Here is a 25,816-nt window from a genome sequence, read left to right as displayed (position 1 = left end):
CTATAGGGCATATTTAATCAGGATCGCCGCTTCGCTTAACGGCCGTATAGAGACGGTAAACGCAAGAGGTTAGGAGGGTATTCTAGTACGATTATAGAAATCAAGACCTAGCATTTGATAACTACGACGTTAGTATAAGTGAACGTGGTGGAACTATAATTGTCGTGGTAGGAGTTAGCTAGGAAGACTGGTACAAAGAACTCTAGTCTAAATGTACACCTCTATACATTGATATTAAAGAAGACCCTATACGCTTAGGTTCTCGGAGAACTTTATAACGATAAGATTTAAGTCGGATACCTAGATTAGGAATCGCTCGAGATTTTTGTGGAAAAAAAATATAGGAATAGCCTCCCGCGAAATATATTTACTAGGAGTGCGGTTGGAGATAACAGAAAAGATATCTTAGATAATATCGATTTTGCTTTCCTTGAACACCTAGATTATTAACAACGGCTTAGCTATACTGTATTAATAGCAAACTTTTGTTATTATAGTCCCCGCTTATAACACCCTAGTAGTATATAAGGGTAATTTGAATCTTTCCTGGTATTTATTCTAACTTATTCTCCTAAAGACTATTACCCCGTTTATTCGCGATATATCACCTCCCAAGGAAACTCGAGGCAGAGGGCAATCGCCTCCCGAGTATAGTAACTTTGTACTAAGACCACGAGAGTTACTAAAGTTGAAAATCCCCGACGCTACTAACGATAATATTCATTACGCTATAGTGCTTACTTCTGAGGGGGTAATAACGTAGTCGGAAACCAAGCTTTGCTATATATAGTACAGGTCCCGATATTCGAGGCAAAAACCTTAATATCCGGTGTTGATATCTTCATCATAAGGAGCCTAGAGTGCTCGTAAGAGGAAAGCTCCCTAGTTTTTCTTAATTCTGTAGTAGGTTAAAGAGTGTTCTGTTAGGATCGAGCTCATTAAATACGCATTTTCATACAACAAGGGCTATTCATCCGAGACTTTTCCCTTAACAGGAACGCTAGTTATCACTTGCGATAATGATATTGAGCAAGGAGATCGGTTAGAGGCTACCGGGCGCCCTATCGCGGCCGGAATAGCCACCTTACGATCCGCAACTATATTTTAGTCTACCAACTGCAGGTAACGCTCAACTAAGTCGGCGGAAAAGCCGAGCGAAATAATGAGGCTCTTAATAAGGTGGTTTTCTGTTTCTATTTTTTGCAAGGCGATTCGATTAATAATATCTATCTGCCGGTTTTCCCGCTAAAACGTAGCCACTCGTTGCTCTAGCTCCTGGACGTAATCTTGTTTACGAGCGCGGCTTTTGCGCTAGTTCTCACGCACGCGAGCAAGTCGATCGGCATTCTTGGAGAATAGTCAGACTACGAAGAATCGCAGTAGAACTCCACTAAAAGCTATATACCTTCTGCGCCTTCGCTTCTAGACCTATAGCGTCCCGGACGACGTATAACGAGGCCCTATATAGTGAATTCTAATCCTGCGACTATCCTATAGAAAGCCTTATAGTCGTGGTTAATACGGCCAGAAACGCATACTTACTAGCAGAGTCCGGCGAGTAATAGCAGCTATTCAAGTATAGTAAGGTTCGAAGGGTCTACACCGGATCCGAACTCAGTTCCCCCTCTCTACATAATAAGATTCCTAATATATTAGTCATCTTTGCTCAAAGGTTTTGATGCCCGAATATCTAGGCGAAAAAACATATAAGGCTAGCCTCAGCTACCGTTACCGGCGCAGAGTAGATATCATTACGATAAGCATAAAAAATTTGTAATTTACGCTTAATCTATATTAGGCGTATTATATTATATGATTAGGGTTTGATAGTAGAGCTCTATATTTCCGGATATTAGCAATAACAGTCGCTACTATAACGCTATACATCTTCCTCTAGGGACGACCCTTGTTTCCTAAGCTTTGTGCTCCAGTACACTTATATAGAGCCTTGAGTCCTTCTAGGGAATTCCTGACTAAACCGTTCCGTTACCTCCGATCAAGCCAGCTTTTCTTCTTCCTTAAGCTTCACTAGTAGGCAAACCTCTTCTTCGGACCACGATAATCCTTTTCTCGAGAAAGGATAATAGGCCTTTTTAGCTCCTTCGCCTGCGTATTAAGTTCGGGATATTAGGACTTTATCCTTTCTCGGATACGTATAGAGGCAATAAGATAAGGCACCCTCGAACAGCCAGGACAAGAACTGTAGTCTTTCCTCGACCGAAAGGGCGGAGAAATAAGCACGAAGGCTAGGAAATAAAACGTTCTTGCTACCGAGTTCCGGACTTACCTAGTAAGTCCCTCTTTTTGGGCGATTTTCGATAATAACTAAGACCTTGCTAATTTTGGTAGGCAGTCGACCTATTTTTACGGGCCTTTTAGGAGTCTGTTATCTGCTATAGTAAAGGGTGTCTCGAGTAAGAGGGCGAGAGTGTTTAACTAGGACTCTGCGTAGCAGGACTATAGTAGCAGGAGGAGTTCCTGTTGCTTAGGCCGACTCAATATCGCGGTAATGATTATCGTCTAGGATTACCGGGTTAATTATCGGACTTTCGGGAAAGTCTCCGGTCTCCATAGAGCATTCAAGAAGCCCATTTTGAGAGAGCTAGTCAGGAGTAAAAACGAGGTCCTAGCTACTTAAGTCGAAGCTAAGGGATTGATGCTTAGAATCCGAGACGATTTGCTCGAATATTATTACACTATCGTTATTACTAGGGTTTAGAGGATTGTTAGGGTATAGAGAGTCCTCAAAATCAAATGCCTCGTAGTTAGGATTGATTAGAGATAGTCGCTCTAATATCTCCGGCCCGTGTCGAGTAATTTAAGCGTTTAGCTAGGAATCGTGAGAGAGTTTGCCCTCTCCAGATGTTTGCTAGGCCCAGCAGCGGTCATGTGTCTTGAGGGTTTTTCCCCCATCGTGGGTTTTCCCTCTCTCTCTTCTTCCTTCTCCCTAGACTTCACAATCCCAGTTATCTCGCCTCCAGATTGCTTCCTTGCCTTGTAGACCTGTAGGTCTATCAGGTTATGAGCCCGATCGCAATAGTGAGGCCTGAGTTTGTGAAAACCACAAGTTCTCAAATTTTTAATCACCAAATTCATCAAATTCGGCTGTGGAAGCCATAATTACCAAAATCACCAAATCACCAAATTCAAATTCAAATCAACAAATCCAACCAGGCTGTGGAAGCCAGAAACCCATCAAATACAACAAATTCAACCAGGCTGTGGAAGCCAAATTCAATATCAACAAAAAGAAAAGACGCGTCTGTTGATGTTTGTTAGGACCACCACAACATCAACATCTCTCACTTCAGACCCTACCACAACACACCAACAACAACACCACATACATCCCCCACAAACCTTCCTTCTTACCAAATTCCATCCCCAAATCCTATCCAACCTCCCTTCTTACCAAATTCTATCCCTAAATCCTATCCAAATCACCCAAATCATCAAATTTACCAAACCTTAATCACATTCCCAAATACCAACCATGGCTGAAGAAGATCTCGGCTAAGCGGCCGGGGTTAAAGAATTCCCTGTATCTCGTAAGGACTATAGCAAATTCTTTACCCTAAAATCCCGAGGCTAGCCAGTAAACCAACTTACTAGCGCCCCCAAAGAATTCACCCTCAACCCACTTAAATTATTAGAAAGAACAGAAGACTTCGAGGACTAGTTCAGAGATATATACAAATCCTTAAAAAGAAAGGACTCTATCGCCTCGTTAACCTAAAATATAATAGGCCCAAAGTAACATCTAACGAAGCAGAAACTTAGGTCGAACACTCCTATGCATATAGATATAGCTCTAACAATCTATCTCGAAGGACATCGATACGATAGTCAAAGCTATAAGATTCCGATACGAATTCGCTAATAAATATATTATTAGCTTAAAAAAGGCCCTCTATACTACCGGCTTTATTCCTAGCAAAAAGAAGGTAACCAGGGTTCTACGAACCTACCGAGCTAACTACCTATTAGCAATCGATTTTGTGCATAAATTTCGTAGTGCCTATACTAAAGCAACGGAAGAAGTCTAACTTACCCTAGGTATAATCGTTTCCCTACTTCTTAATAAATTGCAAAGTAATATCCTAACCTTTATAGCTACTAGACTAGCAGATTATTCTAACAGATACAAAATATTTAAAGATTATAGCGCCAGACCTTTTCCGAACCTTCACTAAGGTAATCTATAAACTAGAAATTATAAATTACTAATTCTCGAGCGTTATAACCACGACAACCGGAAAATCTTCAAAACCCTCGTTAGACAAACATAAATACCTCCCGTTAAAGCATATGCCTCCGAGAGGTAAATCGCTATAGGAATAGGCAAAAGAATAGACTAAAGGCCTAAATTAGGTTACCCGAACGGTAACTACTTCTTTTGCGGAAGAAAAGGCTATACTACTAAGGACTACCTATTTAGTTATTATATCGCGAACCCTAGATTAGAAGCCTGTTAAAGGTATCTAGGTAAATACCCTATAGAGGAACATAGATAATCAAATAGACTACCGCAGAAGGGTAGACTATAATATATAACAACAGAATCAAGAAGAATAGGGGTAACACCTAGAATTCTACCTAAACCTTCTAAAATCCTCAGAAGAGCTAACAAAATCTAATAATACTAATTTCTATTAGAAAGAATAATAGGAACAAGAATTCGATCACCTCAAAGGGGGCCTAACCCTAATCCTAACATATAGAAGGGATCTTGAAGAGAAGAAGATACTAATACGGGAGGTAATACGGATAATAATACGAGCGTAAATATAGTAATATAGGCTAGTAAAGAAGAAGATAAGTACTACTACGCCCTTATAGTAGTAGAATTCGACTTCGCCGACCGCCTAGATCCCTAGCTTGCTATAGCCTTAATTAAAAGAAACCCCTCTACTAAGTAGATCGTTGACTTAGGTATATCACGCTCGATTTGTGTTGATAGAAATATAATTATAAAATTCCAAAGTGACCTATATAGCTATTAATACTAGACCTCTGATAGAAGAACTATCAAATCTCTTAGAAAAGCGATCGCTCGAATTAAATTAATCCTCCTAGAAGGCACTAAAACCCTTAATATATAATACGAATATATACTAATAGGTAACTTTAACCTCCTATCCACGACCTAAATATACAAGGACTACAAAATAGGCTAGAAAGACTAGGAGAATATTTTTGTTAACCTAGATAATAAACAAAAGATTATAGTATACGTATATAGGAAACGAGGTATCCTATTTCTAAAGGCTACTTCAATCAAACTATCTATAGCGTACGAAAAGAAGGCCCCCCTAATTATAGCGACCGTATATTCCTTTACTATAATTTCACAGAAGTAGCCTATTACCGTCTAGGTTATATTAGATAGCCTACCGCAAAAATCAACTATACAAAATCGGTAAGGAGGTCTATAGTAACGAATATTTTAATTATAAAGCTTACAAGATTACAAAATCTAAGAGGATCGTATCCTACATAAACAGACACGCTCTGAGATACTATAGGAATTTATCTATATTAATATCTAGCTATATACCCCCCTTAGAATCGGGAATATATATACGTCCTAATCGTAGTTAACGATACTACTAGGTTTAGATAGGCTATTCTAATAAAACAAAAGGCTAAGCCTCGGATATCCTAATCTAAATACTAAAGCGTATCTTACTTCTACTAGCACTTAGCCTTCCGAAATCCGCACAGATAGAGACAGAAGTTTCTTCAAATTTAAAGAATAGGCTAAGCAGAAGGGTTGCACTTTCTTAATAAGCGCCCCTTATACCTATAAACAAAATAGTGTTACTAAAAGCTCTGGACATCTTATTATATAGGGGGCCCGAACCCTTATAGTAGCTACGCCCTAAGCTCCCGTATTTTTGTGGCCTAAAGCTAAAGCTATAGTTACTACTACCTATATTATAAACCGAATCCGCAAACTAAATAAAAAATTGTCCCCTTTAGAAAGATAGAATAAGTACTAGTATAATACTAATAGCTCTAGGGTAAAGCAACTAATCGATTTAGGGTTTTTACGTATCTAGTATTCTAAAGCCTATATCTATATTCTAAAAGAACAACGAACCTAAGGACAAAAGATAGCCCTAAGGGTATAGATTAGATACCTAGTTAGATATAATAGTAAGAATAGCTACTAATACAGGATTTACGACCTAATAAGAGAAAAGTATAATCAGAAGAGATATAGACTTTTAGGAAGAACTATCTATACTACTATTAGACCTAGATAATCGAATTAAACAGATTATGCAAGAAAGGTTCTATAATATAAAGATCTAAAATATAAAAAGACAACCGATATAACCGTGAAACGATTAAATAGGCCTACCTAAAAGACTACCGCGCGGATAACGACTACTATAAAGATCCCGACCGTAACCTACTCTAATATAAGCCTAGATACCTACGAAGAAATCAAATTTCACAAACTTCCTATACTCTAAAAATTCTACCTCTCTAACAGGAAAGAGGAAGGGATATAATCTTCTACCTCCTTAAGTCTAATTCCTAAAAGACCTAGAATTACGCGAGGGACGAATTTTTCCCTAACCCGCTCTAATCCCTCTAAGTATACTACTAACTATACTAGAGGACTAAAATATCCTAATTTTATAACCTTCCTAATATCGCAAAATTTTACCGATATAACCGAGGAAAAGAGCCCCTAATACTCGACCGGATCCTAAAATCTAAATCCCTAGAGACCTAATTCCTAACTAGGAGAGGAATTTTTTACGCTAGAACCCGGATAGTCTAATCCTATTAATTAAGAGAAGGACTATACTAGGATAATTCCTACCTACGCCAGAATCTAACCTAAATCCTACTATTAAAAAGTCTAAGATACTATCCTAATTAATTTAACTATAACTCCCCCCTCTAGTAGTAATTCCTTAGAGGTTCCGTAGCTACCTAATATCACAAGCTTTATTAGCGGACCCTATCGACACTATCACGATAAATTAACAGATTTCACGAGCGACCGGAGACGCTCTATCTCTCTAGTAAGAAGAAGCCTACGGAGATATCTCCGAGATAACTTATAGAAGGAATAGTTAGATATACTATAAAAGGACTAGTTAAGGAAGAGTATAAAGAGAGAACGAAAGGAAGTTTATACTTCGCTACGTCTACCGAAGATAACTTAATTAGACCTAGTATATCAAGTATAGCTACTAAGATATATAGTCGGTAATAGTTAAAATCCCTTAAACCTATAGGGAAGCTATAAAATCCTAATTCGCTGATTAATAGCTTAAAGCCGAAGAGACCTAATTAAAGAAGTTTAAATTATCTAATATAATAACTTTAGTAACTAAACCCCTAAAAGGTACTAAAATCCTTCTAGGCAAATAGGTCTATAATATTAAATAGGATACCGAAGGATATATCCTAGAATTCCGTGCTAGATAGGTCGTATATAGCAACCGCCAAAGTCTAGGCGTAGACTTCTAACCTAACGAAAGATATACCCTAGTTATCTTAGATATATCGGCTAAGTTATTTATTACTATAGCTACTATCCGCAATTAGAAAAAGGAACAGTAGGACGTAATTAGAGCCTACCTTAATACCGCTATTAATAACCGTATTATATTTATAAAGCAACTAACTAGATATAAATAATTTAGCCTAAAAGGAGAAGATCTAGTATACGTACTAAACTAGGCGCTTTATAGATTGCGATAAGCAGGATACCTCTAGCATAAACTTTTCAAAGATAACCTATCTAGCCTAGGCCTCTCTCTAATCCCCTCCGAACTATATATCTTCACTAACAAGGACTATACTATATTTGTTATAATCTATATAGATAATATCCTCGCGACTAGATATAAGGATTAATTAAACTCTATAAAAAAGGGCCTTTTAAACAAAAGAAAACTAAAGACCCTCTATTCAAAAGATTCCTTAGATATAATATAATTAAAGAACCCTCTAGCTATATCTTTATAAGCTAATAGGCTTATTTAACAAATTTAATCTATAATAAGGGCTATAAAAATTGTAATCCTTCGCTAATTCTAATAAATCCCTCTTAGAAAATCCCCTATCTAAATAATCTAACAGAGGATAACGTATTCGATTAGGGAGCCTATACTAAAATAATAGGAAAGATTAGTTAGCTCTTAATTAAAATACGCCCGGATATTATAGCGACCGTGTCTAAACTATAGCGCCGTAACGTACACCCGAGAAAAGATAATATAGTAGCGTACAAAGTTTTATTGCAATACCTTGTAGGTACTACAAATTTAGGAATCCTATTTAGAAAAGAACCCTTAAAGGGTCTAGAAGGATTTATCGACTTATCGTACGCTAATACAGAGGATAGAAAATCTACCGAAGTATATATTTAGTTCTTTGCTAGTGCCCTAATCTTATAGAGCTCAAAAAGACAAGATATCGTAGTAGCCTTATCGACTATAGAATACTATACCCTTGCGACCGTAGCGAAAGAGGGACTTTACCTTGCTAAAATTACTACTAACCTTTTACTTATACCCCTATTAAACTAAGATAAAGAATTCGACAAAAATATCCTAATTACCCTATTTTGTGATTCCGATAATACTATCACGACCGTTATGAACCCAAAGTTAGCCCAAAATTATCCTAGATTAGCACGAGATACTATTTAATCAGAGACCTTATTAAAAAGAACCTCTAACTAACTAGTATCCCGAGCAAGGACAATGCCGCTAATATGCTTACCAAAACTAAGCCTAATAGGATTTTTCAAAATAATCGTACCAGATTATTACACATAAGAGATCCTAACTAACCCTCCCCTTCCAAATTTTATTATATCACACTACTATATATTATTATTTATATTACTACTAGTCCTAGGGGGGGTATAAGAGAGTTTGCCCTCTCCAGATGTTTACTAGGCCTAGTAGCGGTCATGTGTCTTGAGGGTTTTTCCCCTATCGTGGGTTTTCCTCCTCTCTCTCTCTTCTTCCTTCTCCCTAGACTTCCAATCCAGTTGTCTCGCCTCCAGATTGCTTCCTTGCCTTGTAGACCTGTAGGTCTATCAGGCGAGGATATTATAACGAAGCGCTAGTAAAATAGAGAGGATAGGCAGAATAGACGTAGTAAGTACTAGACTTAGTACAGGATTATAGCGCGTTAGATACCTTTAAGGAGTAGTACGGCCCTATTTTAGATATAATCCGCTAGCAAATCGGCACCGAAACCTATATCGTCGCGCTCCTAGCGAGCTTAAGACTAGGAGGGGGGTATTATCACGGGCTAGTACCCGATATAGGTTACGTGTTTCACGGGACCTTAGTATATTAACGTAGGGAACGTGCGGGATTGACTTCCCCTCCTTAAGCTTTTTGTAAACAGTATGTTAGCCTAGTTAGATTAAATTTAAGTCTTGCTTTAGCCCTTTATACTTTCATAAGGCCTAATACTATATAAGAAGAATTTTTCTTATTAGTAATAAACCTCTTCAGAGTAACTTAGCTTAGTAGTATAAAATCTTATATCATAAAAAGCTCGCGAGTAATTTTCCGCGAGCCGGCCCTTCTGACTCGAACTCGCGAGTCCTTGGTTCGCGAGTAGCGCGAGCCAAGGACTCGCGAGTAATTGCAAGGCCTAGTTAGGCCCCCAGGCCTATTTTAAAGCCCCGGAGGGTGCCGCTATGACTGTCGGGGATTGCCAACAGCGTCACTCATAATGTTATATTTTATACTCAAAGTTGCAGACTATATATGATACATTGTAGAAGCAGAAAAACTCTGTCGAAATAACTTTTTTTTGGGTTATTTAATATCTCGGAATTAAATTATTGCGCTCCCTAGTGCGCACACCTTAAAGCGTGAGCACTTATGGGCACACCGTTAAGCACCGGATGGTCTGGCTCGTGATTGGCACTCGTCCTCCCGTGAATCAGTGAGAAAATTCCATAGCTATGGAATCTTTACGGACAGGGAGTGATCCGATATTTCTAGGAATTGTGGGTATGTGGAGTATCATTAAAGTCATTTACTTGTCACCGCATCTTCGGGACAATATCTCTGACAATGGGTCTCAGGCGTCGGCGTTGTTGGGAATGCTTTTCTCGAGCAACTTGGGAGAATACCAAACCCGCCAAGTCTGATTTTGCTCGCTCGCTCCACTCAGACCATTTCCTCTCCCAGGCCAAAATACTCACCGTGTGTGCCGTTCGCGGTCTGGGACGAAGCTGTCAAGTCGCCCTTTTTGGACCGCTCAGATGCGTGGTCACTAGCGGAAATTGCCGATTTTCTGGCATCTGCGCCAGGCAAGGCGATTCTCGTGGATAACACATCTGATCTTGTTCTGACACAAGCATATCCAGAGTTTTTGGAGCGGGGAGTATCAATAGTGACTCCCAATAAGAAAGGATTCTCGGAAGACATGGCTCACTTTAATCACATCTTCGACTCTGCGAGGCGAGGAAATGCGACTGTCCACCATCAGTGTACTGTAGGTGGAACGCTCCCTGTGCTGTCCACGCTCAGAGATCTCATCGCAACGGGCGACCAGATCACTCGCGTTGAAGGTGTTCTGTCTGGGACCCTCTCTCTGTTATTGGGCGATTTTATGCCGGGACATGGGACGTCCGAAGCACGTTGGAGCTCTTTGGTCTCGCACGCCAGGGAAATTGGACACACGGAGCCCGACCCTCGCGATGATCTCAACGGGCTTGACTTTGCGCGGAAACTTACAATCATTGCTCGAGTCATTGGCATGGATGTCAGCCGACATGACTCTTTCCCCGTGGAATCTCTTGTTCCTGACGAGCTCTCGCGCCTGCCTTCCTCAACGGCTGGAGTTAACGAGTTCATGAATGAGCTGCCCAGGTACGATGGCATGATGGAAGAGGCGAAGAAAGCAGCAGAAAATCGAGGCAAGATTTTGCGCTACACTGGAAGCATCGATGTGCTTAGCGGTGCCATCAAAGTTGGTCTTCAATTTGTGGAAAGGGGCAGTGCGATTGCAAATCTGCGAGGTAGTCAGATTGTCAATATCTACACCAAGCGGTACGGCACCAATCCTTTGATTCTACAGGGTGGTGGTGGAGGTGGTGAGATTACTGCCATGGGAATAATGGCGGATCTATTGAAGGCAATGGAGCTTCTGATGTGACATAATGCAGCCATAGCTTGGGAGAACTTTGTGTGAATTGGCCTGCAATAGATTTTTGATATGCTTTTGGCATGACTGAATAGTCTTGAGGGTATTTCTTCAGCTAAATGATATTGGTATTACGCCTCTGCTGGCTTTTCTCTTTAGTAAGTCCCAAGTCCCTCTCCTGTCCGCCTGCCAAGAAGATCTCTCAATATCGTGACTTCCCCCTCCCACTTGGCAACTTTGACTCGCAACTCGTCCCTTTCCTTTTGCATTTTCTCCAGCCTTGATTCGAGATCCAATATTTGATCTACCCTCTTCTGTCGCAACTTTCGAGCTGCAATCTTGTTGCGGTGCCGCTTTTCCTGAAGGCGGCCCCCGTCGGAGTCTTGTGAAGAAGGTGAAGTACTCCTGACCAAACCTGAAGGATGATCTGGTCTGTCACTTATTTGACCAGGTGACCCTGACGGGGCTAAGGCGTTGTCTTTTTGATTGACACGGGGGTTCCTTGCCCGGCTATTGTGTGTTGTCGAGGTTTGCCTCCGTGATTGGGACGTGACCAGGCCATCAAAAGACGGGATCGCTCCACTGCGGAGGGATGGGCCTTCTTCGCTGATAGAAGATGCCATTTCAAGTACAGGAAAGTCGCACTGGGTTAAGTCTGTGCTGGTCTCCAACGTGAGGCCGTCTGACGGCAGATCAGGGAAGTTGATGTGAGATTCGGGCGGAAACTGTTCAAGGCTGAATGCGACACTCTCTAGCCATGCTGGGTCCATGAGCCACATGCTTGTTGGCAAGGAAAGTGGATTGCTTGAGATTGACGATGGCAGCGTATCAAGATCAAATTCTGGACCATAATGGGTTTGTGGCATATTCCCTGCCGGGCTTGAGAGACTAGATTGATATCCCCCGAGCGGCAAAAAAGCCTGAGATAGTGTGCTCGTATTTTCTGAGATATTCCGGTTGTAGATTTCTTGATCAAAATTGTTTTTCGCCACGGGCCGAGGAAGTAATCGGGAGCGTCCTGATTCTGTATGCGTCGACATTATATTGGTGTGTCTAGTGTGGTCACGCCCACCCAAGAGAGTGAAAGACTTGGAATGAAAAGAATGCAGGTGTAAGGTTATGCTCCCAAAAGAATTGCTCACTTCGACTGCTGTGCGGATACAGGTTAAAGAAGCGTCAAGTGAGTGGGACCGGATGCAAAAACAATGGCAAAATGTTTTCGAGAATGTGGACCTGCGTTCTTTCTATATAGATTTAACATCCGTCTCGCAGTAATGCTCCAGGCATCAACCACGGGAATCACTAACCCAATGGCGTCTCGATATTGTTCGATGCCCTGGATGTGAAGATTGCCTGTCGGGGTCAAATCCGAGCCTAGTGTGAATATCTCCGGCGCTAACAGAAATGTCCGGGACCGCTCCACAGAGTTCAGGCGCAGCCCAGCGGATACATGGACGTTCCCGCTGTTAGTTCGCTACTGATAGCGGGCAGGGAGTCACTGACGCTACCGAGCAAACAGCGCTCACCCTCGGCCATTGAATGTTCCCACCAGTAACATCGATATCCTGTCGCTTTAGGAAGCTTCCAAGCAGTTGGTTCAAATCACCGGCTCAAGGTTGAAGCTTCTAGAGCGCTCATCTTCATGGCTGCAAAATTCAAACTCGCCACCTCGGCAGAGCCCAACATTTTGAATATTGAAAAATGGATATCAGAAACTGGTCTCAAATCTAGCCCGGCGGAACTCACAGGTATCATGTCGCCGAGTCGTCCTGCTTTCTCCCAAGTCATATCCAATGCCAGTCTCTGTTCTCCGCTGAGAAGTTGATCACCCTTTGAGGGAATCTTTGTTTGTACTTCTCAAATTACACCACACAGCACGTAGTGCCGAGAGCCATGGTCATGGGCGAGAGTGGCCTCAATCAGTGCCACTGTGTCGATACGTGGGCATTTCTCGCCATGGCCGCTCACGACGATGGTACTCGCAAGCAACCAATTTAGGCTAGCCTGTATTGAGACGGGCAGATCGGGCTTAGTGATTGCCAGAAGCTAACCCAAGGGGGCTAATGCCGGTACTAAATGGGCACTGCCCTCCAATACACGACACTAGTGAGAAGTGACGATTCACGTGTAGAATCTCTCAGTCGTGTTCATGCAGCACCCTTGAATCCAGGTATCCTGTGGAGATGGATCTCTTGAGTAACGGTGCCAATCCAAGTCCAACCGCGCATGCGGTCAAGAGGCGTAAGCCTCGACCGAAGCTGTCTTGTGCTCACTGCCGACAGAAGAAGTCTGTGCCCCACCTGGTGCGATTTGCTTGAAATGACACTTTGCGATACTATAACTGGCCCTTCTTGTTGACCCCTCACATAATTGATCTATGAAGTACCCATGGCATCCCGTTACTACGCTAAAAACCGCCCATTGAAGGAGGTTGAATTGACGCTGACAATTACTGCAGACTCAAATGCAATCGTCAACAACCCTGTGACAATTGTATCAAGCATAATCGAGCACACGATTGCCTTTATGTAGGAACTCATCGGTTGACCAGAAACCAGTCACATGAGCTTCGAGACCATCTGCAGCAGATACAAAGTCGAGTAGAGGCCTTGTATGCGATCAATGCTCACCCCCCCGAGCCAGAGTTGTTCAGCGATCCCGGCCGTGTCACAACTAGTCAAGATAAACGATTAGTTCTGCCTCATGGAGTGCCTGTACTAGCAGGGAACATGGCAGTTGACCACGATGGAATGCGATACGCAGACTCGACGCATTGGCAGTCCATACTGAACGAGGTAAGCGATTCGCACCGACGGGAAACCCTCTGAGAATGTCAACAGCCAGACTGATCGAACGACGAAGATCGCTGAAGTCAAGGAATTTCTGCAAGCAACAGAGGATTTTGATTTTGATGCGCCAAGTGATGATTCTTTCATGTCTTCCATTTCTGGCCCGCAGCTTCTTCTTGGCCATGTGTTCAGTGGCCCAACATCCGATTTGATTGCTGCTCTACCTCCTCGGCCAGTCGCCGATCGATTGGTTTCTCTGTATTTGAACTCAAAGGAGTCAACACTCAGTATTTCCCCTCCCAGAACTATATGTCTTTCATCTTACAAGACTAATTGGAGAATAGTACTCATGCACATCCCGACTTTCACACGAGAGGTAAGCAGAGACGGTCATGACCTGCAATTCAGAGACCTTATATTATGTTCCTGTAGTATGCTCAGTTCTGGAATCGCCCAGGCGCAATGTCGATCAGCTGGCTGGCATATCTTTTTGGTATTCTTTCCGCGGGTGCAGGGCTACAGCTGTTCTCTACCGCTGGTCGGACCGACGGTGAGCTGGCGGAGACCTTTGCAGAGTACCACAGAATCTCGTCACAATGTCTGACCATGTCTGGCTACACCTCACCGAGTCGATATACGATCGAAACTCTCACTCTCAATGTAGCGATGGAGATTTTGAGAAGTCCAGATAACCATCGCAGCCCATCTGTTTTAATTAGTCTTGCCACTCGACTGGCCGTTCACGCGGGCTATCACAGAGATCCAAAGTACTATCCAAAGATCTCAGTCTTTGATGGAGAGATGCGGCGGCGAGTCTGGACCTATCTATCCTTACTGGACCACTATATTTCATTGCAAGCTGGTCTACCTCCAACTACGGTTCAAAATCAGTCTGATATCGAGGAGCCTCGAAACTTGACCGACGAGGATCTGTGCCCGACTGCTACTACGCTGCCTCCAGCCAGGCCTTTAACTGAGAGGACTTCGATCTTGTTTCCAGTCACACTCAGAAGAATCATGGTTGCCGATGCTGAGATTGTCAACAGAATATGCTCTGCTAAAAGTTTACCTTATGGGGACGTCCTTCGCATGGACAGTCATCTCAGAGCGCTTTATTCATCGGTTCCTCCGAGCTTGAAGTTCCGGCCTCTGTGTGAAGCCATTGCAGACTCTCCAAGTACAATCACAGATCGCTACAACATTGATCTCATGTATCAAAGGTCAATGTGTGATCTGCACCGTCGGTACCTTGTCCAGCACCGTCTCGATCCCGCTTACGAGTATTCTCGAAAAGCGTGCCTCGACGCCGCGAAAACAGTCCTTCATCATCAATCAGAGGTTTTTAATGCAAGTAGCGCAGGTGGGCAATTGAGCTTTGCGTCTTTCTTTTTTTCCCCTATAGTTGCAGTTCATTTCCGCTCTGCCGCTATGCTCCTTTGCCTGGAAATTTCCTGTCAGTCGCGATTTGATCTGAAGCAACAATTATCTCCTGGGCAACGACAAGCAATATTGGAAAGAAGAAAAGACCTGTCCGATGAGATCGACAGAGCCCACAGTATTTGGGATCGGCTACGACACCAGTCCAGAGAAGCGGCCAAGACAGCGGACGCTCTTCAAATCATGCTCAGGGTGACAAACCATCACCTACAGCATGGTGCGACTCCTGAGCAGACGCAGCAGCCCTGGACACAATTGAGCATCATGAACGCAGACACAGACACTGCACACTTTGATTGTGAGTATACGCGAGAACGGACAAGATCGTTCTACCTCTTGAGTCCTAGTTAACACTCTCTTCCAGCCAATATAGCACTGTCGATGCCCATCTCGGCTAATTACCAGCTTCCTTTGACGGAGCCGAATCCTGGACACAGCCCATTAGACGTTGACCTGATGGATGCTACATTTTATCTTGGACAAGACATTGGTCCCAATACTGTTGAGACACCATTGGTGGGATCGCATGGCCTGGTTGATTTCTACGAGAACTATTGGGACAATTTGATGCTTCTTGGCGGATTTCAAACAACCACCGGCGTGGCAGTCAGCCAAGACAAGACCTAAGTTGCCAGATTTGCCACAAGAAATTCGTCACCAATGTCAAATGTAGATATTTAGGATCTTCTATTCTTATTTACTCTGGAGCAGGGGATGACGAGCGGCTGGCCATTCGCCAAAAGGCGGGAGTAGTTCACGGTCACGGTCTGGTCACGTGCCTTTAGTTGCGGCCGCAATTTTCCGTCCGCGCGGTTACAGTGTCAACAGTTGCAGCGTATCAGCAATTGCTGGCCCACATCCACACCAAAATGCAGAAGGTCATTCAAAGGGCGGCTTCGGCCAGGAAGCAGGCCCAAAAGAAGATGTTCCGGGCCAAGCAAAAGGAGGAGATGACGGGCCGGAAGGACAGTGCGCGATCGCGAAAGGAATACAACTGGGCTTTGAGCACTACTCTCAAGGAGGCTCGGAAGGCTCGCTGGGAGGATTGGCAGAAGGGCGACCTGGCTCCCAAGCGCGACAGTGGGTTGGCAGCTACGACCTATGGAGCGCTTGATGCTGCTCTTATGCATCCTCCGCGAATCCCACACCACCTCCGCAGGAAGCACATCTTGTTCGCACCTGGTGATCGAGTCTGTGTGATTCGTGGTCGTGACAAGGGCAAGATTGAGGAAGTTGCTCAAGTCAATGAAGAAAGCGAGACTCTGCTGATCAAGAACGTCAACGAGGTAAATGGGCATCAATCACTCCTGTGGTCCATTGATCATGTCGTTGCCGTCTTCGTCTCCGATGACTAACTCGTTCTCTTGCCTAGGCCGACATCAATGTTCCAGAATGGGCGAAAGCCTCAATGGGTATCAAGAGCGACGTACTTCCCCAGAGCATGCCGGTACCGATGGACGACGTTCGATTGGTCTTCGCCATGACCGATGGCAACACCACGAAGGATTACATTGTACAACACGCCTATGCCGGACGGCCTTACCTCGAACGACCGTCTTGGAGCAAGATGCCCAAATACTCTCGATATGTGGCTGGGCTGAATATCCAGATTCCTTGGCCTACTGAGGAACAGCCTCAGTTCGAGGACGGGGCATTCGACACTACACGAATGGAAGTCGAAGAAAGTACCTGGGTGCCCTCGCTGGATAACCCCCCCTTCCCCTCTACTATCATTGACGAATTGCGAAACAAGTACTCCCGTTTCCGAACGCGCCACGACGAAGAATACGTGCGGGAGAAGGTGCTGGATGAATACCGCCAGGAGTTCCTTGCCAGCCAGGCCCTTTTGACCCCAGCCGGCGAGTTGAAGAAGTGGAAGGTTGAGCAAAAGATTCAAGCCAGAAAGGCGCGAACAGATGAGAACGGCAACATGATCATGGATTCGGAGACGACCAACTTTATTGAGCGCTTCATGAGCCAAAGTGCGAGCTCCAAGTCGAGCCCGAAAGTGGTCAAAGCCAAAGAGACCGCTTAATAACCTTTGACGGGGCATGGCCAAGGTTGATTCTTTTTTCTTATTTGTTCAAAGATAGCGATTTGTATAAACACTGTATTCTAGTCCGGTATATGCGATCGATCGCGGCCAACTTCATTCTTCCCTCCAGCTGTCTTTGGAATGCAAATCCGAAAACGATGGAATCATTTATCGACGTAGTAGACCTTGGGCAGTGGCAAATGGTAGGGGTCTATCAAATTTCCAGTCAATCAAGCGGCCCGCCAGGGGAGGGTGGCTCCGCCGCCGGGGGCCATACCACTATTGCTCTCAACATTGTTTTCCGTCCATCCTTTTTGCATTTTATCAAGGCACACTTGCACTGCTTCACCTTCTCCCGGGCAGTTGCAACATCACACATTGAAGCACCATGGCATTCGCTGCGATTAATTCAAGCGGCAAGCACATCCCCGCGATCGAGGAGGCTTTTGCGACTGAGCCTTCTTTGAAGAAACGAGTTTATGATGCGATCGGTACGTATTCAACTGCTGCTGCATTCATCTTCTTTCTTGCGGCCACATTTTTAGCTCGGCAGCTCTCGCGAGTCCATCACTAAACTGAATTTTTGGTTCTTTACACTCAGGATCTACACCACAGCATACACCCCTCTTTGAGGACCTTGCCCGGTATACCTCCGTCCTGCTGGCCAGGACTGCGAAAACTGCTTCCCTTCCACTAGTGCCGCCGCCTAGCGAAGGCCCGGCACTGAAGAAACGAAAAATACAAAATGGAGTGGCAGAAGCACCGGCGCAGGCGCCGATTGATGTCAAGGGCGATGCGCCCGTTCAATTTTACGTGCAAGATGTCTCATTTGCCATTCCTCAACGCAAGAAACTCACGCTTGAGGTAACTGCTGGGTTCAGTTACTTGCGCGCGAGGAACCAGACCACCAAGGAGATTGAATTCGGCATTCCCATGGATCGAATTCGTGAGTGCGAATGATGTGCCTGGTTCTGTCTGCGCGCGCATCTCTATCCCCGAATGTCTCGCCCATGACTAGAAGATGAGTTGCTAAACGTTGTTTGTCGCTTTGATCTAGGCCATGCCTTGTGCCTCCCGGTACCTGAGAAAACGCAGAAGCAGTTCAATTTCTGCATCATTCCCGAATACGCCGATGGTGTCACTCCACCGCCCCAAGGCATAACGACTTTCGAACCTATGGTCTTTATGATTCCTGATGGCCCAGCCAAGGCAGCCTTCGATGGGTCAGGGCAACAAACTGGGAACGAGGCCGGGGAGTCTGCCGAGGCTCTAATTCGCAAGATTCTGAATCAGAATCTGACCACCACTAGCGTGGTACGACCCGTCGAAAGGCAGTTCGTCAGCGCGATGTCCGAGGCACATCGCAAGACTGAGAAGGCGTATCATGTGAAGGCGTTCCGAGGCAGCAAGGAAGGTATGCATCTATTACACGGCTCGTCAGAATTGCCTTGGCCAGCGCTGCACACCTCCCGGACGTGTTTCATTTCTAACTCATGCTCTGTATAGGCTACCTCTTCCTCCTTTCGACAGGCATTCTTTTCGCCTTCAAGAAGCCCCTTGTGTTCTTTTCTTTCGACACGATCGAGTCGGTCTCTTACACTTCAGTCCTTCAACGCACATTTAATTTGAATGTGCTTGCGCGTCCCAGCGGTGGTAGTGAAGAGGAGACACAGGAATTTGAATTCTCTATGATCGACCAGGCTGATTTCGACGGCATTGATGCCTATATCAAGCGCCACGGTCTGCAAGATGCCAGTCTGGCCGAAGCGCGGCGCGCGAAGAAATACAATGTCAATGGCAGCAACAAGACCGAGGACGGCGCTCCCGGTGCTGACGGCACAGAGCAAGAGGAGAGTGAGCTGCAGAAAGCCCAGCAGGAGTTGGAAGACCTTGAGGATGAGGATGAAGAGGACTACGACCCGGGGAGTGACGATGGCAGTGATGGCAGTGGATCAAGTAGCGAGGAGGACTCCGATGACGATGACGAAGACGAGGATGCAGAGGCGGACAGTGATGGGGATGGAAATCTGGTGGAAAACGAGCTTGGCAGCGAAGCCGAGGATGTCGGCGATCAGAAGGAGTAGACACGATCAGCGCGCCGATTTTTTTTTCTCCACGCGACCATGCTGTTCACCCACGATCATGTCAATTGATTCTGTGCCCATACTCGCAATCTCAAGCCAAGAGAATGGCAGTAAATCTTGTGCTGGAATTGCATCCAAATAGGGAAGCAGGTTTCCACTTTTGTTTTTTGTGTTTTTTTTGCCTCTTGTTTCATTTTATTTTTTTTAAACTTGCGCCGGTGCCCGGGAATGGGCGTTCGTCGCCTTCTTCCGCGCAAAGATGAGTGTGCGCTTCGATCGGCCTACCGCAAGCTGAAGCAACGGTAAAAACCTGATGGTTCAGTCTGACGATCCACCCATTTCTCTTGTGTACAACTTCCACTCCTCATTCCCCATCCGCAAAGGCAACTGCACCTGCCGCGTGGTGAGAGTCCTTGAGAAGTTGAGCCGTTGCACTATTGATTTCCGCATCTCGATCGGTTCTAGACTAATGGACACTGAGACAGTGGGTCCCAGGATCTTCATTTTGAAAATCGATCCACGTCTTCCAAGGCACACCAACAAGCTCGTTGACTTCATTGTCAATTGAGTGCTCGTATCCCAACTGACTCGGAGTATCCACCGGCATGCCTTATTGCCTTTTCGACATTCTGGTCTGAACACCCCAGCGGGAGGCTCCCGGAAACCATCACCGTTTTGGTAGGTGACATTATTCTGAATTTTCTTTCTTCATACCCTTGATTGGTGTCCTGATTCGAGGGCCTACCTCGCTGGGCGGTTGAGCCACAGGAGTGCCCAATTGCCCTGATTAGCTATACCCAACTATACCCACGAGACTCGAAGCATCAAGCAAAGCCCATTGTAAGTGCACTGCTGACTCCGGACGAGGGAACCTGACGGTTGAGGCTATCCACATGAAGACCACCGATCTCCACGGACGGGAGGTTGTTCCAAGTAAACTACTTCACGTCAGACCCTCCGATCGCATGCCTCCTTGGGCTACATCCTTGCAGAAAGAGAAGAGAACTAGCAAGCCATGAGATTGACAATGAAATTCGTTGCTGTTCACCGACAGCCAACTCCAAGAGACATAGCTTTACATCTGAAGAGAAGAATGATTGATTCGGACGACAAAACTCCACATCCTTTCCAACAAAAAAAAAAAAAAAAAAGCCTCGCGGTACCCAAATGACCCAGACGGGCGCGGTTCAATGACGGGATGGCAGCTCCAGAAGTGTGATAGACAATCGACAGCTACTGATCGCAATGAAAAATACCAGGAAATGAAAGAACTTTTCATCACTGAGGTTCCGAGCGGTAGTGATGGGCCCATGCTCAACGAAAACTCTGCACCATCAACTGGGCATTTCGATCTGACTGGGTCTGCACCAGTACACAACTGCGCACTGCACAGAGATTCACTGGGCCTGTATGAAACTACGCAGAGGTGGCCAGTTTGGGCCCAGCCGCGCTAACTCCTCGTAAGTTCTTTAGTCCCAGTCTAGCCACAGAGGCTGTCTTACTCCGGTGGGTGTGCCTGCAGCAGCGTACGGGGCCACTGGATTTGAGAAAGCCCATGCGATGGATGGAGAGGAGCGCTTAGAAGCGACCCCGTAGACGACAATGACGATCCTGCTCTGAAGCGACGGGCTCAAAGGGAGGCAAAGGGCGCTTCAAAGCCACTTGGCCCAGCCTTGCAATCCTGGCGCGTCCATGGCTGTCAAGCAAGAACAGGTCCGAAGCGCCCACACAAATGGTAGGTCCATCGTCGACTCACAACTAGGGCAGGGATGTCTCTCGATTCCTCCTAGTGGTAAGCTCCCTCGCCTCCTACTAGGCTGCTACCAGAAAGTTACAGTATCTCGTAGGATGGTAGCATGTCAACAGGTTCGAAGAGTGTCCGGTGAAGATTGGCATCAGCCATCCCAGAGAGTGGTACCTATTGAATCGGAGTCACCGCTCAGAAGGAGACAAAGTGAGTCGTTCCAAGTAACCACGAGATGAAGTGGCAGGGCTGGTGAAATCGTACTCATCGACTTCCCATGAACCGTTCTGCTGCAGTCTGAAGGTGGCCCCCATAACAGCCGAGACCAACCCCCGGGGGCCCAACGGTTGGTAACTTTGCCAATACACGGCTATGACCATCCGTGACCGCCAGTCCCGGCGTTGCTGCCCCTTCTTGGACCATCCTCCACGGATACCAAATACGTTCCCAATACTCTCCCTCACCCTCTCTCCGCTCCCTGCACGCAACTTCTCTTCTTTCTCTTCTCCTTTCCCTTCCCCCCTCTTTCCGTCCCCGTCTTTTGATTTCTCACCCTGGGAATTCCATAGTCCGGTACGGCTTTACGTGCTCACAGTCGAGTCTTGCGGTTGCTCACGATTTGGCTTCCGTCTCGCTACCGCTGTGTGTCTCGGCAATTGCCTCCGGTTCTGTTCACCTCCATCTGCCCAGACTCGTCCGCCCGAAACGCCTTTCCAAGCACCTGAGCCTCAAGGCAAATCGATCGTCAATTCCGCTCGAACAGCAATCCTTCCTGCTCAGCCACTTCGCCTCCAGTACTGCCCCCTACTTTTGATCCCAATCACCCTGGTCACTTCCCCGGCCCTCTTATCCCCTATTCGATCCATCTCCCGCCATCTTGTCTAACTTGCCGACCAAGGCACATCCCGAGTCAGAGTCAGCGGTCGCTTCTTGCTTCAAGCTGACGGACAATCTTTTCGTTCGCAGAGTACGTTCAGTTCTATCGCGTTGATCAACGCAATTTGCGGGAATTGATATCGTGCTGACGTCGGAGTTCTTTCCCCCTCCCCCCCCAGACGGTTCAATATCACGTGTCCGGGCTCCTGAAATCCATCCCCCTGTGGTCGAAAGCCTCGTCTCCGGACTCGCCGTCCTCGCAACGTAACCGTCATGGCTTCTTCTTCTTCCAACGTGGTGGGCGTCCACTACCGCGTGGGTAAGAAGATCGGCGAGGGCTCTTTTGGTGTCATCTTCGAGGGTACCAACCTCCTGAACAACCAGCAAGTTGCTATTAAATTCGTGCGCCGCGTCTCTCTTGCTCTCCTGTTGACGGGATCCTGACAGTCTGCTAACTGACCAATCCAGGAACCTCGCAAGAGCGACGCTCCTCAGCTACGCGATGAGTACCGGACGTACAAGATTCTTGTTGGATGCCGTAAGTCTCTTCGCCACCCGAGTCGGTGTCTCCTCTCCCGTGCTTCTCTGCTCACACCCTCACGCAGCTGGTATTCCCAATGTGTACTACTTCGGTCAGGAGGGTCTGCACAACATCCTGGTGATCGACCTTCTGGGTCCCAGTCTTGAGGACCTTTTCGACCACTGCAACCGTCGCTTCTCTACCAAGACCGTCGTTATGGTTGCGAAACAGATGGTAAGCAAGCAGGCATGAACCTTTCCCAAATCTCTCAAGAAGCCGCTGACACATATCACTCTCCAGCTGTCCCGCGTCCAAACAATCCACGAGAAGAATCTGATCTACCGCGATATTAAGCCGGATAACTTCCTGATCGGTCGCCCATCCACCAAGGCTGCCAATGTCATTCACGTTGTTGATTTCGGAATGGCCAAGCAGTATCGCGACCCGAAGACTAAACAGCACATTCCTTACCGTGAGCGGAAGTCGCTGTCTGGCACAGCTCGATACATGAGTATCAACACTCACTTGGGACGCGAGCAATCCCGTCGGGATGACCTGGAAGCTTTGGGTCACGTTTTCATGTACTTCTTGAGGGGTGGTCTTCCTTGGCAGGGCCTGAAGGCTGCCACCAACAAGCAGAAGTACGAGAAGATTGGTGAGAAGAAGCAGACCACCGCTATCAAGGATCTCTGCGAGGGATACCCAGGTACGAGACTGCCCGATCAGCTTCGAATCAATTGATGTGATCGCTAACTTTGACACTGTTTGACAGAGGAATTCAACAAGTATCTGAGCTATGTTCGCAACCTCGGGTTTGAAGATACACCCGATTACGACTACCTGCGCGACATCTTGACGCAGGCCCTCAAGAATGCCGGCGAGGTGGAGGATGGCGAATATGATTGGATGAAGCTGAACAACGGCCGCGGCTGGGACTACAAGTCCTATCCCTCTCAGGCGCACCTTCACAACCAGCACCAAACGTCCTCGGGGCGGGACCTGCAGGGCAGTCAGCTCCGCAGCAGCCAACGGCCCGGTGTGACTGCGGACCGTCTCAATGCGGCGCAGCCCCCTCCCCCATCCCCGGCCAACAAAGCGGGAGCTGGCAAGCAACGGGAGCGACAGAGCACTTCAGGTGTGCCGCCCAAACGCCAGAGCGGAAACTTGGATGTCAACACCCCTGCGGCATCCACACAGGCCCAGTTCCAAAACTCCAATGCTCACCTTCCTGCTCGCATGGGAAGTCCCGGTAACCCTGGTATGAGCGGTCAGCAAGCCGGTGGGCAAGGGAACAGTGACCCGCAGCCCACCTTTGTCCAGAAAATGATGAAGGCTCTGTGCTGCGGTAGGTGATCTCTTTTGCCTACGAATCCATCCGTACAACTCCGTTGGGTGGTTTAGCTTATTCTCTCGCTCGGTTTTCCACAGGCTAAACTCCATTGGTGGTTACCGCGATCTGTTCGTATCTGGATCGAACGCTCCCCTCATTCTTCTTTGACTTTGCTCTATCTGGCTTCCCCAAGTCGGGCCAGAAGCATTGAGCGAAGACTTTAAAAATACGTCGATAGCAAGGTCACTTCTTGGCTCGGTCTGCCCAGATCATGCGTGCCCGGAACCTAAAGCCGGCCAACTTTGTGCGGGTCAATGGCTCGCCAACCGACTTGCTTGGCCCTTTATCTCTCTTCTCCTTGTCGATTTCCATCCTTGTCTTTCTTTCTTCCGCCTTTGAGGATCTCCATCTCCTGATTCGCGGAGGTAGGAGTATTTCGTTCATCTCTCTCGTTCATGCGACGTCTTCTCAATCTTTTCATGGTGCTACGGCTCGGAATGGCGAACTTGAAAGATCATTTTGCCATTGCTTTATTTTCTGTTTTGTTTTGTTTTACTTGAGGTCCCGTGTTTCGTTTGCTTTTCGAACTGTTTTCGTTTTTGCTCGTTCTTCTCGTCCCTCTCCGTCTCCGACACTCGGCGCCAGCCAATTAATCTCAAGACCACATCGGGACTATGCCCAGCCTCGGGTGCGACGCCCCCTTCCTTCTCATCTTTGAACATGCTTGTCATCTCACTCCTTTGTCGGTATGTCGACAAGTACTGGTCGGTGTGCAAGGATTGAGCATCAATGAGGATGACTTGTCATTTCTCGCCTGCGGTATTGGTCGGTCCAACGCAATCCTATTTTCGAATCAGTGGCAGGTGTGCGCTAGCATTGATGAAATCGATCCCCATTCATGCACCGCAACAGTCCGGGATTCCTCGGTCAACTTCAGATTTGGGACCGAAATGAAACTGTTTAATGTCTTTGGCTTGGTCAATCTCTTCGGGATGCTGTTTTTCTCTGGGATCGCTCTCGTGATGTCTCCTCCTGGTGTCAGAGGCTTGTGCATTCTTGATTAATTGCATTGGCCATGCGAATCAATCTGCTCTCTCTGGAAGGGGCTGCATTGATGCATCGATTCTGCTGGCTTCTCGGTTTCTCTGACAAATTTTTTTTCTTTGCGTGTTTGTCTCCCTCTTGTGATTCTGTCCACCTCGATCCGCTCAATTTATTGGCCTTGTTTATAATCGTGTTTAGGTCTGTTGTTCATTGCTTGCTCAGTTTGACGAGCGATTGCTTCAAGTCGTTTGTGTCTATTGATAGTCTTTTTTTTGCATAAGACGGCATTGAAGTTTCCCCCCTTTCCTGCCCGTTTTTTACACCTTTTTTACAATGTCCCATCAGCTTCAGGTCTCACGTTTGGGTCTATGCCCTCGCTCAGCGAGGTCTAGCAGTATATATTGATGGGCGCATGTACGTATCAGCTAATCCAGTCATTGCCATTGATCTGCTCGCTTGTACGCTTTGCATCAAGTACCTAAATTTGATTTCGTTGTGGCGGAGGCCTCGCCGCAATGTCGCGCTACCCTTGTTCCAGCCGCCCGCGTGTCTAATGTCCGCCCAGATTCAGCCTGTGACCTTGAGGTGGCTACCGAACGTTTCTATTTCCGTGCTCCGCCAGATCAATACAAGTCCAAGGTCTTCTGAGATACTTTCGGTTTAACATAGGTCAGCATCACCTAAATAAGCCTGAAGCAGACCACTCCTTGACCAATCCTTTGGAGGATACGACTATGGAGCTTCGATCCTACCTACCGGAAGCTTGAATGACGGACGCACGCCCATTTGCAAATGATACATTTGATTTC

At 46.2% G+C, this 25,816-nt stretch overlaps 6 protein-coding genes across 6 annotated transcripts; 5 read left to right on the top strand and 1 right to left on the bottom strand.

Annotated features, from left to right (window-relative positions):
• Positions 1-9,961: 9,961 nt before the first annotated feature.
• Positions 9,962-11,160, top strand: POX_e06604 (Homoserine dehydrogenase; the record flags this gene model as incomplete). The annotated part of the gene is made up of 2 exons (XM_050115422.1): positions 9,962-10,010; positions 10,085-11,160. The coding sequence occupies 2 exons, from the start codon at positions 9,962-9,964 to the stop codon at positions 11,158-11,160; spliced, it is 1,125 nt and encodes a 374-aa protein (XP_049967882.1).
• A 143-nt stretch (positions 11,161-11,303) lies between these two features.
• On the bottom strand, positions 11,304-11,927 carry POX_e06603 (uncharacterized protein; the record flags this gene model as incomplete). The annotated part of the gene is made up of 1 exon (XM_050115421.1): positions 11,304-11,927. The coding sequence occupies one exon, from the start codon at positions 11,925-11,927 to the stop codon at positions 11,304-11,306; it is 624 nt and encodes a 207-aa protein (XP_049967881.1).
• A 1,971-nt stretch (positions 11,928-13,898) lies between these two features.
• POX_e06602 (uncharacterized protein) lies at positions 13,899-16,001 on the top strand (the record flags this gene model as incomplete). The annotated part of the gene is made up of 5 exons (XM_050115420.1): positions 13,899-13,943; positions 14,011-14,224; positions 14,282-14,313; positions 14,370-15,672; positions 15,739-16,001. The coding sequence occupies 5 exons, from the start codon at positions 13,899-13,901 to the stop codon at positions 15,999-16,001; spliced, it is 1,857 nt and encodes a 618-aa protein (XP_049967880.1).
• Positions 16,002-16,243: 242 nt separating this feature from the next.
• Positions 16,244-17,409, top strand: POX_e06601 (uncharacterized protein; the record flags this gene model as incomplete). The annotated part of the gene is made up of 2 exons (XM_050115419.1): positions 16,244-16,660; positions 16,747-17,409. The coding sequence occupies 2 exons, from the start codon at positions 16,244-16,246 to the stop codon at positions 17,407-17,409; spliced, it is 1,080 nt and encodes a 359-aa protein (XP_049967879.1).
• A 388-nt stretch (positions 17,410-17,797) lies between these two features.
• On the top strand, positions 17,798-19,493 carry POX_e06600 (Histone chaperone; the record flags this gene model as incomplete). The annotated part of the gene is made up of 4 exons (XM_050115418.1): positions 17,798-17,900; positions 18,011-18,355; positions 18,467-18,823; positions 18,916-19,493. The coding sequence occupies 4 exons, from the start codon at positions 17,798-17,800 to the stop codon at positions 19,491-19,493; spliced, it is 1,383 nt and encodes a 460-aa protein (XP_049967878.1).
• A 2,893-nt stretch (positions 19,494-22,386) lies between these two features.
• Positions 22,387-23,986, top strand: POX_e06599 (Casein kinase I; the record flags this gene model as incomplete). Its single annotated transcript, XM_050115417.1, has 5 exons — positions 22,387-22,515; positions 22,582-22,651; positions 22,719-22,867; positions 22,934-23,339; positions 23,406-23,986. 5 exons carry the CDS (start codon positions 22,387-22,389, stop codon positions 23,984-23,986), a joined length of 1,335 nt encoding a protein of 444 aa, XP_049967877.1.
• Between the last annotated feature and the right edge of the window lie 1,830 nt (positions 23,987-25,816).

The sequence above is a fragment of the Penicillium oxalicum genome, chromosome V (genome assembly GCF_001723175.1).
Source record: "Penicillium oxalicum strain HP7-1 chromosome V, whole genome shotgun sequence".
Taxonomy (NCBI): Eukaryota; Fungi; Ascomycota; class Eurotiomycetes; order Eurotiales; family Aspergillaceae; genus Penicillium; species Penicillium oxalicum.
Note: the sequence above shows the minus strand (reverse complement) of the source record. Positions and strands in the feature narration are given on the sequence as shown.